This window comes from Acomys russatus, chromosome 19 (genome assembly GCF_903995435.1).
Source record: "Acomys russatus chromosome 19, mAcoRus1.1, whole genome shotgun sequence".
In the NCBI taxonomy this organism is placed as follows: Eukaryota; Metazoa; Chordata; class Mammalia; order Rodentia; family Muridae; genus Acomys; species Acomys russatus.
The window spans coordinates 14,256,595-14,270,279 of record NC_067155.1 but is presented as its reverse complement, the minus strand read 5'-3'; the positions used below and the strand labels follow the sequence as shown (position 1 = coordinate 14,270,279).

The 13,685-nt window shown below is 53.1% G+C and overlaps 1 protein-coding gene across 2 annotated transcripts in view; it reads left to right on the top strand.

The window, feature by feature from the left end:
- The first annotated feature begins 11,427 nt into the window (after window positions 1–11,427).
- Nectin2 (nectin cell adhesion molecule 2) overlaps window positions 11,428–13,685 on the top strand; it is a 40,883-nt gene continuing 38,625 nt past the window's right edge. Inside the window, exon 1 of one of the 2 annotated variants that reach the window (XM_051162548.1) lies at window positions 11,428–11,747. In XM_051162548.1, the coding sequence (XP_051018505.1) occupies window positions 11,660–11,747 (88 nt within the window). In that variant the 5' untranslated portion in view covers window positions 11,428–11,659. The remainder of the gene's footprint in view (window positions 11,748–13,685) is intronic. The other variant, XM_051162549.1, reaches the window with a different exon arrangement.

Sequence of the window (13,685 nt, the reverse complement as noted above, 5' to 3'; positions counted from 1 at the left end):
ATTCTAGGCAGGGACTCTACCACTGAGTCACGCCCCCAGCCCCTCACTGGGGGATTCTAGGCAGGGGCTCTACCACTGAGCCACGCCCCCAGCCCCTCACTGGGGGATTCTAGGCAGGGGCTCTACCACTGAGCCACACCCGCAGCCCCTCACTGGGGGATTCTAGGCAGGGACTCTACCACTGAGCCACGCCCCCAGCCCCTCACTGGGGGATTCTAGGCAGGGGCTCTACCACTGAGCCACGCCCCCAGCCCCTCACTGGGGGATTCTAGGCAGGGGCTCTACCACTGAGCCACACCCGCAGCCCCTCACTGGGGGATTCTAGGCAGGGGCTCTACCACTGAGCCACACCCACAGCCCCTCACTGGGGGATTCTAGGCAGGGGCTCTACCACTGAGCCATGCCCCCAGCCCCTCACTGGGGGATTTTAGGCAGGTACTTTACATGTATTCACCAGCCCCTTGTTGAGTATTTTGAGACTTGTCTCACTGAGTTATCCAGGTTGACCTTGAACGTTCAGTCCTCTTGCTTTACCCTTTCAAGTGTTGGGATTAGAACCCTGCTCCATGAGGCCCAGCTTTATCTCCATTTTGTCTTATCTGAAGTCTCTCACAGGGGACTGATTCCACCCCAATCTTAGCCACACCCTTACCTGCTCTTTAAAGCCCCACACCTCCAGGAGCCGTCATCGTAGCCCCATTCCAACAACCCCAAGTCTGTGGCTAGCCCCAAACCCCATCCCCTGTACCCAGTCTCTCTACAACCCTCACCTGTAACCAACCAAATCTATCCACATCTCACCCCCAGCCTCATCTTATGACCATAATCCTTCCCGACTCTCAGAAGCTATGGCCTTGCTTCAAACCCATCTCCCGCCTCAGCTACCAGCTCCTCACCTCCTACCGCCAAACCCAATGCCACTGCCACCCCTACCCACTCCCACGACCTCATGTAGCAGTGATCACTTCACCATGCCACTGTCCTTCTTCCCCCCACCACCCCTCCCCCCACAGGCCAGCAAGGGAACCAGATCTGAGCCACTCTAGCTCAGAACGACCAGAGCACACAGGCCTTCTCAGAGGCGGGCCCTCCGGAGGAGGAGGCAGAGGTGGCAGTGGGGGCTTTGGAGATGAGGTGAGTGGTGGTCTGGGTGTCCAATGGGGAGCCAGCTAAGTGCAGGGCCAGCTTCCAACGGGCTCAGGCTCAGTTGCTTGTTCTGTCCCCAGTGCTGAGGCTGAGAACATCCCAGAGGCAGTCTCTGGATCTGGAACTTTGGGCAATCATCGGAGGATCGGCTCGGCTCTGCGCACGCCCCCGCCCTCCTTCCTCCTTCAGCCTTAGGCCCTCCCCTTCCTTCCTCTGCCTGCTGGGCAGGGACCCACAGTAGCCAGCAGCCTCAGGGAGGGAAAGGGGGGGGGGTGAAGGTGGGGGAAAAGGGGCTGGGAGGGGGACCTTCCTCCAGGGAATGTAACTCTCCCAGGCCCCAGAATAGCTCCTGGACCCAAGCCCAGGGCCCGGCCTGGGACACAGCACAGAGGGTCGGCAGGCTGGGGCTATTTTTACCTCCTGTCTCCCTTGCTGGGCACAACCCCCCCACACCTGATACCCTGCTGTGTAGTCTGACACTGGAGTCCCCATCCCACCTCATCCCTAACTTTGTCCCCAGCCCATCATCCGTGAACACTGGATTCTGAAATAAATGCTGCCTATATCACAAGGGTACTTCTCTGTGGCCTGGTCCTTTTTTAGGGAATGGGAGGGGGATGAGGGAAGGAAGGGAAGGGAAGGTACAGCCCATTTTTTCCCTTATACTCTACCACCGCTGGCTGGCTGCCTCCTCACAGGCCCTCAGGAAAGGTCTGATGTCAAGAACAGGAGATAAGCTGGCGAGGGCGAGAGACAGCTAACATGGAACAAGACTCAGCTGGCTGATGCTGGAAGAGAGACGCCAGGGGTCCCAGCATCAGCCTGGATGGACACTGTGAACCAGTGCCCGGTGTTTGCTTAGGGATAAGGTCCTGTCCTCTTAAGGAAAAATTCCCAGAGTCCCTAGGGAGCTGAAGCTAAGACGGGGCGGGGGGGGGGGGGCCTCTTCCCTTCCTGGAGCTGCTGGGGACTCCCTGGGGAAGCAAGGGGTGACAAGAGCAATGCAAAAGCAACCTGGGGCAGAATGGAGACACTGACAGACTTTCTGAGGTCCAAACACGGGTTGGGGAGAAGGATGGAGGCCTGGCATGGTGACACGCCCCTGTCGCCTGAGCAGTTGGGATTTGAGGGAATTGGATAGTGAGTTCAAGGCCAGCCTGGACTACGTAGTGAGTTCCAGATGGGCCAGACTGCAAAGCAAATAACAAAGTAACAGGGGCTGGTAAGAAGGCTTAGTGAGGGGCTGGAGAGCTGGCTCAGAGGTTAAGAGTGCTGCCTGCTCTTCCAAAGGTCCTGAGTTCAATTCCCAGCAACCACATAGTGGCTCACAACCATCTGTAATGAGATCTGGTGCCCTCTTCTGGTGTACATACAGGCAAAACACTGTGTATATATGATAAATAAATAAATTAAAAGAAAAAGAAGGCTTAGTGAGTCAGGGTGCTTGCTACCAAGCCTGGCAGCTTGAATTGGATCATATAGCCCAGGCTGGATTTGAACTCACACTGTGTGGCTGAAGATGGTACTAAAATCTAGATCCTCTGCCTCTGCTTCCCAAGTCCTGGGATCGCCAGGGGTATGCCACCATAGATGGTTTCCACTTCACATTTTTAATAGACATCTTCCCCCTTGAGACAAGGGGTTTCTCCCAATGTCCCAGTGGATTCCAGAAACATAGAAACTGCCAAGCCTTATATACACTGTTTTTCCCTTATACTCAAGCACTTAGGATAAATCCCATGCTACAAACTAAGATCAGTAGGAAATTAGTAGCTGCTAATAAAGCAAGGTGTGGCAGCTCACATATCATCCCAGCCCTCGGGAAGCTGAGGCAAGAGGATTGCCATGAGTTCAAGCCCAGCCTGAACCACAGTGTGAGAGTCTGTCTCAATAAGTGAAGTAAGGAAAAAAAAAAAAAAAAAGAATAGAAAGAAAGTGAGCAGTCATTAGTAAAACAGAGGGTTGAAGAGAAGGCTTAGTCAATAAAGTGTTCATTTTGCCCAAATGTGGAAAACAAAAACAAAAACAAAAAACCCAAAGCCGGGTGTGGTAGCATGCACCTTTAATCCCAGCACTCGGGAGGCAGAGGCAGACAGATCGCTGTAAGTTCGAGGCCAGCCTGGTCTACAAAGTGAGGCCAGGACAGCCAGGGCTACACAGAGAGACCCTGTCTCGAAAGAAATTTGCCAGAATGAGACTGTGAATTCAATCCCTAGATTCCCCACATAGAAAGATGGACACAATCCCAGTGCATGGGAAGCAGAGCAGGCAGGTCCCTGGGGCTTGCTAGCCAATTAGTCCAGCCTGTTTGGCAAGTTTCCAGACCAAATGTTTCAAAATGGGGCTGGAGAGTTGGCCCAGTGGTTAAGTGTGCTAACTGCTCTTGCAGAGGTCTGGAGTTCTATTCCCAGCACCCATGTCAGGCAGCTCAGAAGAACCTGTAACCAGCTCCATGGGCCCTGGCACCCTCTTGTGGCCTCTGCCGTCACCTGCACTCATGTGCAAATACCCATACGCAAGACACATACACATAATTAAAAGTAAGATAATTTTTTAAGTTGATAGTGGTAGGCTTTGAACTTTTTCAAAGCTACTTTATTTTGGGTTCCTTAATGCTTATACCTCCCTTCCAACCCACCTACCCTAGATGGGAGAGAAAAGAGGTTAATGGGAACGGAGGTAGACCTTTTTAGACTTAGTTCCTTGGAGCGATTCCACTCTTCTTCCTGGTCAGGATTTCAGCAGACCCGTTAAACAGCGAACCAGCAATTCAGCAAAGGTGACTGCAACCGCAGCCGCCGGGCCCCAGAGCAGCAGCCAGAACCTCGAAGCATTCATTGGAGTGGTTCTCTCTAGGAGCTTCTTGGAGGGGAGCGATGAACCGCCAAACAATAGGAAATGATGCTAAGACCAAAAAAGCCTCTCAGAATCCATGCTAGGATGTTTATCTGTTGGCGAAGACCATGTCGTCTTCTAGTGGATAAACATCACCTGTTCTCTCACAAGTCTGTTTCCAGCAGACAAACACCACACACCCTCACACAAGCCTGTTTCACATCCCACACTTGGGATCAAAGCAAAAACATTTTCATCCACTACAGCTAGTGGTTAAGGGACACCTGAGATTGTCCTCTGGCCTCCACGTGTATACCATGTACACAATCGCACACATGCACAGCTACACACCTCACCTCCACGTGTATACCATGTGCACAATCGCACACACACGCACAGCTACACAAATTGCACAGAATAATCACAAGGACACAAAATATGCCGTTGTTAAAAATTTGTTGCTTAAAACAAAAGTTATTTTAGACTCATGAATTATTTATATCTGGAATGTTCCGTTGGACATTTTTGAACTGAGGCTGACTGTGGTGCAACTGAAACCATGGGAAGTAAATTGGATGGGGGGGGCTACTTCCAGTCCCCAGATCCCACGCCTTCTCCCCGTTCCTCCCGTCTCTCTGTCCCCACAGGTAGCGGTTTCTCATCCTCTGACTGGCAAAGTTGAAGACAGCAATTGTGTGTTTTTGCTGGCTTGTTTGTTTCTGACCGGGTTTCCAGTAGCCCAAGCCGGCCTCAAATTCTCCATCCTCCTGCCTCCCACTCTAGACCGCTGGGGCAAACAAACAAAGGGAGACTGGTGAGGTGGCTCCAGAGGCCAGCGTGCTTGTCCCCAAGTCAGGTGACCTGAGTTTGGTCCCCAAATCCCACACAATGGAAGGAGAACCACCCCACACAGACTGTCTTGTATATGAGTACCAACGCCCAGGGGCACACACACAATGCTAAGTAAACAATAAACAAATGGGGGTGGGAATGAAACTTTGATTTAAGTCCGTCGAGGCAGGATGGTTTACACCTGTATTCTCAGTGGAGGATTGCTGCAAGATTAAGACCAGCCAAGGGTGGTTTGTTTGTTTTTGTTTTTGTTTGGTTTTGGTTTTCCCTGTGTAGCTTTGACTCTCCTGGACTTGCTTTGTAGACCAACCAGGCTGGCCTTGAACTCACAGAGATCTGCCTGCCTCTGCCTCCTGAGCGCTGGGATTACAGGTGTGAGCCACCACCGCCCAGCAGAACCAGCCAAGGATGTAATGAGACCCGCAGAAAAACAAACAAAAACCAAGTACAGTGGTACATGCTGGGAACCCACACATTTAAGAGGCAGAGCCGGGCGTGGTGGCGCACGCCTTTAATCCCAGCACTCGGGAGGCAGAGGCAGGCGGATCGCTGTGAGTTCGAGGTCAGCCTGGTCTACAGAGTGAGTCCAGGATAGCCAAGGCTACACAGAGAAACCCTGTCTCGAAAATTCAAAAAAAAAAAAAAAAAAAAAAAAAGAGGCAGAAGCAGGGGGTTTACTGTATATTTGAGGTGAGCTGGAGACCCAGGCCAGGTAATTGAGACCCCATCTTAAAAAGTAAACCCCCTCCCAGCACTTAGGAAGCAGAGGCAAGCGGATCTCTGAGTTTGAAATCAGCCTGGCCTACAAAACGAATTTCCAGGACAACCAGGAGGACTACACAGAGAAACCCTGTCTCGGGGAGGAAAAAAAAAAGTATCACCCCCACCACTAAATAAAATTTAAAGCCGGACGTGGTGGCGCACGCCTTTAATCCCAGCACTCCAGAGGCAGAGGCAGGCTGATCGCTGTGAGTTCGAGGCCAGCCTGGTCTACAAAGAGAGTCCAGGACAGCCAAGGCTACACAGAGAAACCTTGTCTCGAAAAACAAAACAAAAAACAAAAATAAATAAATAAATAAATAAAAATTAAAAGCTAACTGTATAACTGGGAAGTTCAAAGACAAACTACTTCAGGAACAGTTGGATTCAGGAGCTCAAATCTACTTCCATCTCTGAGCCGATAGCGCTGATTGGGAGAGGGCGGGCTCAAACGCTGTGATTGGCCAAAGGTAAGTGCCTCCAGCTTCCTCTGCCCGCCAGAGCAGGGTTGCTGCGCAGGTAAATACGACTTGCTCCAGGAAGCCTTTGGCTCTGTTCCTAGCAGGCTCCCGCTCCTGAGCTAACTGCTACCTCTGGGACTCCTTGACCCTGGAAGTTGACTTCACAAGTATGAGACCCACCCAGTCCTTTGTCAACAAACCAGGCGGATCGCCCGCCCGGGCTGAGGCGTGCCTCAGAGGCATGGAATCTGGGATCTCCACACTCCAGCCCGCACTCCTCTGCCTTCCTTCCTGAGCCTGCCCTACCCACAAAGACCAGCCAGGAAAGAGCCGGTTTGATGACCGTCCAGAGGAGCAGGTGCAAAGGGGAGAGAGACCGCCTCACAGGCTGACTCTTACCAGTCACAGGAGGGGGGTGGGGTGAGGCAGGAGGGAGGACTTTGCAAAGTCAATAAAGAGGCTGAGGCAAACACCCCAGACCTCCACCATCTTTAGTTGGGTCAAGATAAAAGGGCTTCGGAGAGTCAGTGATGGGTCGGCAAGGTGGCTTTTGGGCAAAAACTGTGTCAGTCTGACCATCTTGGTTTGCTTTCTGGAACCATGATAGAAGGAGAGGGTCAGGTTCCCTAAATCTGTCCTCTGACCTCCATGCAAGCCCCCTCCCCCAGGAGAAGAAAAAGAGGAGGAGGAGGAGGAGGAAAAGGAGGAAGAAGGCAGGGATTATGATCCAGAGCCTATAAAATGGTACTTGCTGCCGAGCCTGACCCCTGAGTTCAATCCCTGGGGACCCACAACAGTGGAGGAAGAGAACCGATTCCAGCAACTTGTCCACATAGGCCCCTCCCAAACACAAATGAAAAATTTGAAGTACATACATACATACATACATATAGATGGATAAATAGATAGAAGGATGGATGAATAGATGGATGGATGGGCCGGGTGTGGTGGCGCACGCCTTTAATCCCAGCACTTGGGAGGCAGAGGCAGGTGGATCGCAAGTCCAGGACAGCCAAGGCTACATAGAGAAACCCTGTCTCTAAAAACAAAAACAAAAAGATGGATGCATGGATGGATGATGGATGGATGGATGGATGGATGGATGACCCAGGGCTCATGAGCATTACTCATTCTTTCTTGTTTTGTTTTTTGAGACAGGGTTTCTCTGTGTAGCCTTGGCTGTCCTGGACTCCCTTTGTAGACCAAGTTGGCCACGAACTCACAGCGATCCACCTGCCTCTGCCTCCCGAGTGCTAGGATTACAGGCGTGCGCCACCTCCCCACCCCACCCTCGGGCTAGTTGTTCTTTCTTGTAGAGAACCTAGGCCTATTTCCCAGCACCCATAGGGCAGTTCACAACTATCCCTAACTGCGGTTCCAGAACATCTGACACCCTCTTTTGGCCATCACAGGCACCAGGAAGATACACGCAGGCAGACCGCTCACGTCCAGGAAAAGAGAAATTTAAAACGCTCAGCTTTATCCTCAGCAAGAAAATCTACAGCTGGGCTTAGACATATGGAGTCTCACTCAAACACAACACAAAACAAACAAAACAAAAAACCCAAGTTGGACAGCCTGCTCAGACTAGCTGCAGAAAGGTGGCATGGTCTTGCGGGGGGGTGGGGGGTGGGGGTGGGTCAGAGCATCCAACAGGGTTCCAAAGTGAAGTTGGTAGCTTGCGCATCCACCGGGTCTTCTATAGCTGCATCGTCTGTAAAGCACTGTCGACAGGCCCTAGCCATTCACAGCACAGCAAGAAAGTTCAAGCGCTTAGTGGTTTGTCCCATTATTGTGGCAGGTAGCATGGTGGCAGGCAGACAGGCAGGCAGGCAGAAATGGTGCTGGCGAGGTAGCTCCGAGCGCTACATCCCGATCTGCAGGCAGCAAGGAGAGAGAGTGACACCGCATATACGGAAAACTAAGTCGATCTCAAACTCAGGAGAAAGTCATCGAGGCTCTGGGTGTGGTGCCACACCCCTTTAATCCCAGCATCAGACAGGCAGAGACAGGGAGATCTCTGTGAGTTTAAGGCCAGCCTGGTCTACATAGGGAGTTCCAGGACAGCCAAGGCTACGTAGTGAGACCCTGTGTACTGGCTGCTTTTGTGTCAACTTGACACAGGCAAGAGACATCAGAGAGGAAGGAGCCTCAGTTGGGAAAAAAAAAATGCCTCCACAAGCTCCCCGCTGTAGCTGGGTGCACCTGTCATCCCAGCACTCGGGGAGGCAGAGGCAGGCATATCTTTGTGAGTTCGAGGCCAGCCTGGTCTGGAAATCAAGTCCAGGACAGCCAGGGTTACACAGAGAAACCCTGTCTCAAAAAACAAAAAACAAAACCAACCAAACAAAAAAGATCCAGCTATAAGGTCTTTTCTCAATTAGTGACCACTGGGGGAGGCCCAGCCCACTATGAGTGGTGCCATCCCCGGGGCTGGTGGTCCTGGGCTCTATAAGGAAGGGGGCTGAGCAAGCCTGTAAGCAGCACCCCTCCACGGCATCTGCATCAGCTCCTGCCTCCAGCGTCCTGCCCTGCTTGAGTTCCTGCCCTGAGAAACAGCCATGTAATAAGCCAAATAATAAACCCTTTCCTCACCAAGCTGCTTTTTTTTTTTTTTTTTGGCATGGTATCTCATTGCAGCAATAGAAACCCTAGCTAAGGCAACTAGCCTTTGGGGTGAGGGGCAGGGATTGTTGCGACCTGGAGAGCATTCCTTCTGTGCCCAGTTATCCACACAGCTGGCCTCACATCACCTTTGTTCCAAGCCAGAGATCGTATCTGGAGGTCATGTTGCTCAGCGACTAAAGACAACAACAGTCCAGGTTCAAACCTCATCTGGCTATGTCTCTGGTGGTGGTTTGGAAAGGGGCCGTGCCTCAGTTTACCTTTCACACATGGGCATCATTGTAGTGTCCCCTTATTGGGATTCTTGTTTGGGTGTTTTTTTTTTTAATTTATTTTTATTTATATTAGTGTTCTGCCACCATGTATAGATGTGGGAGGGTGTCAGATCCCCTGTAACTGGAATTTCAGACAGCCGTGAACTGCCATGTGAGTGCTAGGATTTGAACCCCGGTCCTTTGGAAGAACAGCCAGTGCTCTTAACCACTGAGCCATCTCTCCAGTCCCCCTTGTTTGGGTGTTTTGAGACAGAGTGTCTCTGTGCAGCCCTGGCTGATTAGAGCTGGCTCTGTAGACCATGCTTGGAACTCCAAGAGATCCTCTTGCCTCTGCCTCCTGAGTGCTGGGATAAAAGGTGTGTGACACCAACCCGACCCCGACCCTTCCTGAGATTTTTTGTGAGCAATGAACAAAGACAGGGGAATTTTATTTTATTTATTTATTATATGTATACAGTGCTCTGCCTGCAAGTATGCCTCCATGCAGAAGAAGGCTGTGAGCCACCATGTGGGTGCTGGGAATTGAACTCAGGACCTCTGGAAGAGCAGTCAGTGCTCTTAACCTCTGAGCCACCTCTCCAGCCCCAACAAGGGAATTTTAAATAGTGTTAATTCTGGACCTGCCCATCCCCCCATTTTTTTTTTTTTTATTCTGACTTTGAAACCAAGTCATTTTCCCCTCCCAATGACTCTGTTTCCCTACCTCCCCCAAGGTCTGATGGGAGCATTATTTACAGCAGGCTTACATGAGTGCCTGGTAGATAATAAAGGCTGAAACCCTTTATTAATAGTATTGCTTTTTAAATTAATTTATTTCATTTTATGTGCATTGATGTTTTGCCTGCATGTCTGTCTGTGTGAGGGTGTCAGATCTTGGAGTTATAGACAGTTGTGAGCTGCCATGTAGGTGCTGGGAATTGAACCCGGTTCCTTTGGAAGAGCAGTCAGTGCTCTTAACCTCTGAGCCATCTTATTGTTAAAAGGATATGGCAGCATTCCCTAGCAGAGAGTGTGCTAGCTAAACTCAAGCCTGGGCACTCCACATAACCTAATCCCAGCGTCCTAATCCTCAGCTACATAACCAGCCAGGACCACATGGGACTCTGTCTCATAAAACACAACCAAGGTGGGTGAAATGGCTTTGCACTTAGCCACCAAGCGGCAACCATCTGAACTGGGGCTCCGGGACCCAGCTGATGGAGAACCGACTCAAGCCAAGTTGCCTTCTGACCTTCAGAAGCAGGCATGGCCTGCACGCGTGCAAAATAATAAGCAAGCAAACAAGTAGTATCATTAACAAGAGTGGAAATGAAGTAGGAGAATTTGGCCCTCAGGCAAATTCTCTCCCTTCTCCCCCCACCCCACCCGCTCTCCCCCTTCCAGCCTCCCCCCCAGTCAAGTGGACCTTCTCATTAGCTCCCCTCAGAGGCCCTGGGAATGTGAAAAGGCAGGTGGGGGGCGGGGAGTCGGAGGAGTGGAGCTTTTAGGAAGAGACAAAAGGGCCAAGTCAAAACCAGACACAAAACCAGAGGAGGCCGGCGAGTTAGAGAAAGTGGGACAAGCACCTCGCGGGAGGGACTGATGGGGCCTGAGGGCCCCACTGACGGGTCCAGCCCCACCCTGCGGGGGTGGGGTTGGGGTTGGGGGGCCCTCGGCTTGCCGGGTTGGTCTGTGCTGCCCCCTAGCGGAAGGCTGCGGTATACAAAAAAAAGGATACTGGGTGGGAGGGACACAGAGGCCAAGATGCAGGGATAGAAACATCAAGTGTGACACTGAGAAAGATGCGAGGCAGGAAACAGAGTGTGACAGGGACGCAGGGAGAGATGCACACACGGTCAAAGGAATGCGACGAGACACTGGGGTTCCAAGCGACACAGGCACATGGACAAAGAAAACACCAGGAGCGGAGCGACACAGAGAAACATTAGGGACGCAGAGGGAGACTCAAAGATGGTGAGACAGACAGAGAGGAGAAATCTGGGAAGAAACGGATGGGGCGGCACAAGAACCCAAGGCCGAGATCAAAAAGAAACGAGGTCCACTGAGGAGTGACCCCCGACCCGCCACAGCAGCAGGACTGGGGGGGGAAGAGGGTGTAGGCTCGCCAAAGAGGCGGTGCCTCAGGAAGGGAGACCCTATGAGAGCCCACATCCTCAGGCTAACCAGAGGGCAGTGGGGCGTGGTCTGGGCGAGGAGGCTGGGCTTCTGCTGATGGGAGCCGACCGGAAGTTTAGAAGGGGGTGTGACCGCACCTCAGTAGAATGACCAGTAGGGGGCGCAGTGGGCCTTCCCGGGAGGTGTGTGGGCGTGGCTCAGTGTCTGGTGGGCGTGGCCAATTCGCTGAAGGGGCGGTGCTTAATTCTAGGAGAGGGTGGAGCCGGACAGGTGTTGAACCCTGGAGGGGGCGGGGTCATAGCTCCCGGAGGGGGCGGGGCCTGAGCCCCAGGATCAGCTTGGCGAAGAGGGGCGGGGCTGTGACGTCATGAGTCCGGCCCGCTGGAGCTAAGCAAGGGGCCGGGGGGCGCGGATCCTGAGAGCCAGGCGGGCAAAGCTGGGCCAAAAGAACTGATCCCGAGAGCCGCGTGCGGCCGAAGCCGGCCTGGAGCCGGACACTTCAGGTCGCAGACTGCCCTCCCAGCCGATCCGTGCACGAAGAGTGGTCCCTAGGCACCCTCTGCCCGGGCCCTGTCCTTCCCCGGGCCCCCCATGGCCCGGGCCGCAGTCCTCCCGCCGTCCAGATTGTCACCGACGCTGCCGTTGTTGCCGCTGCTGCTGCTCCTGCTTCGGGAAACAGGTGAAAACGCGCGGATGCCTTCCTCTGTCCTCAGAAAGGAGGGAGCCGGGGCATCGTCCCCCACCTCACTCCCAGCTCCCGGAGGGCCCTTCCCTCGTGTCCCCTTCCAGGCTGGCCCTACTGGCCCTCAACACACCTGACTCCCCCTCCGAGTCTCCTAACCTCCCTCTCTGCACCCTCTCCCCCTTAATCACAAGTGCCCATTATAACCCGGGTTTCTCTGTGTCGTACCCCCCCCCCACCTCCCTCGGGGTGGAAGGGGTTAAATTCTCCCCATCCTGGGCTGATCACTTATCCGGAATCTGGATTTCCGTCTCTGCTTCCCCCTCCTCAGGAATGTGGAGAATGTTCCCCCCACACTCACACTAGCTAGAGGGTCGTGATGGTGAGGAGGGACCGTCTGCCGCCCTCCTCCCCCCCCCCTTTCCTTGTTGGGTTGGGCGTCTGAGGCCCGGGGAGAATTGGGCGCGAGGGGACCCACGGTCGAGGTTCCCTAGACGAGGGGTGAGGAGCTCGGCCTAAGGGGGCCCTTGGCAGGCCAATGATGAGAGTTGGGGGGCACCCTGCGGGGGGAAGGGTGAGTCTGGAGTGCAAGCCTCAGGCCTCGGGGACTTTAGAAGCATTGTCCGCTGGGTTCTGGAAAGATTAAGAGCCAAGGGGTTCTGCCTCCAGGATCTCAGGAGGCTATCTTAACCGAGGTCTGGATAGAATTGGGGTGAAAGGGGTTCAAACTTGTAGGTCTTGGGTTTAACTGTGGGCAAAGAGCTCTATTCGCTGGGGTCCAAGTGCAGTTGGGGGCCAACCGCACTATTTTGGCAGCTTCGGGTTTCACTATGGGCAATGGAATTTAATGACGAGGGGGACTCTTGACCTTTGGCCCCCAAATAATAACCAAAAGCTAAAAGCTCTGCCTGAAATTGGGGACTCAGTCGCTTGCGAACCAGGTAGAAACGTTGGAGCGGAGGTTTGGAGTTCGCTCTCTTTCCCTTCCCCCTTTCCCTGTGAGCGCTTAGTGGCGTCGTCCCCAGGGAAGTTTTCCGGTATCGCTTTCACCTAGTTTGGGAGGGGCGGGGCGGGGCTGGAGCACTCAGGAGTCCGACTCCCGGTTTCGGGGGACCTTATCTTTCCTTTGGTCACGCCTTTGTCCTCCAAGCACTTGGAGAGGTAAATAGGAGGAGTCTGCTCTCTTAAGGCACGCTGTCCTTTCTACCCCTCTTTCATGGAGGGGAGAGGCCCCAGGGGCCCGCTGGTAGGGAGGGGACAGGTGTGCTGACCTCACCCAGCCTCTAGCAGGTGACACTATGGAATGTGAGGCCAAGAGAGTCCCCCACCACACCACCACCCTAGTTTGCCCAGAAAGGGGGTCAGAAAAGAATGCCTCATTTTTTTCTTTTCGATGCCTACTTCAGAGGTCATCAGCCTTGACCTCCCAGCTCCCTGCCTCTTGTCTCTGCCTCAGCGCTAGATGAGATCAGAACCACTCTTGGGTCCGTTCTCAGACTCCATCCTACCATCCAAGCCAAGCGCTGGTTTGTGTGTGAGAGACCTTCGCACAGAGTGATTCCACAGAACCCCAAAGCAAACTGTGTTCCTCTTCCCAGCCTGCTGAAGAGGAAACAGGAAAGGGCATGCTCTTTCCCAAAGTCCATTCTGTGTCCCTTGGAGGCCTTTGAAAGCCAGCAGGCTCCCTGTGTCCTAGAGCTACAGTGACTGTCACTTTTCTGCTGCTCCCCCCCCCCCCGGGGGGGATTCCCAGGTGTTGGGCATACCAAGAGAAAGCTGGAGAGGGGACCTGGGCTCTTCCTAACCCACCCTGCTTCTATCTCCACTTCCTCATTCTCTCTCTCTCTCTCTCTCACTTTTCTTCTGATTACATCCTCTTTTCTTCTCTCTCTTTTTTTTTTTTTTTTTTTTTTTTTTTTTTTCTTTTCTTGGGAC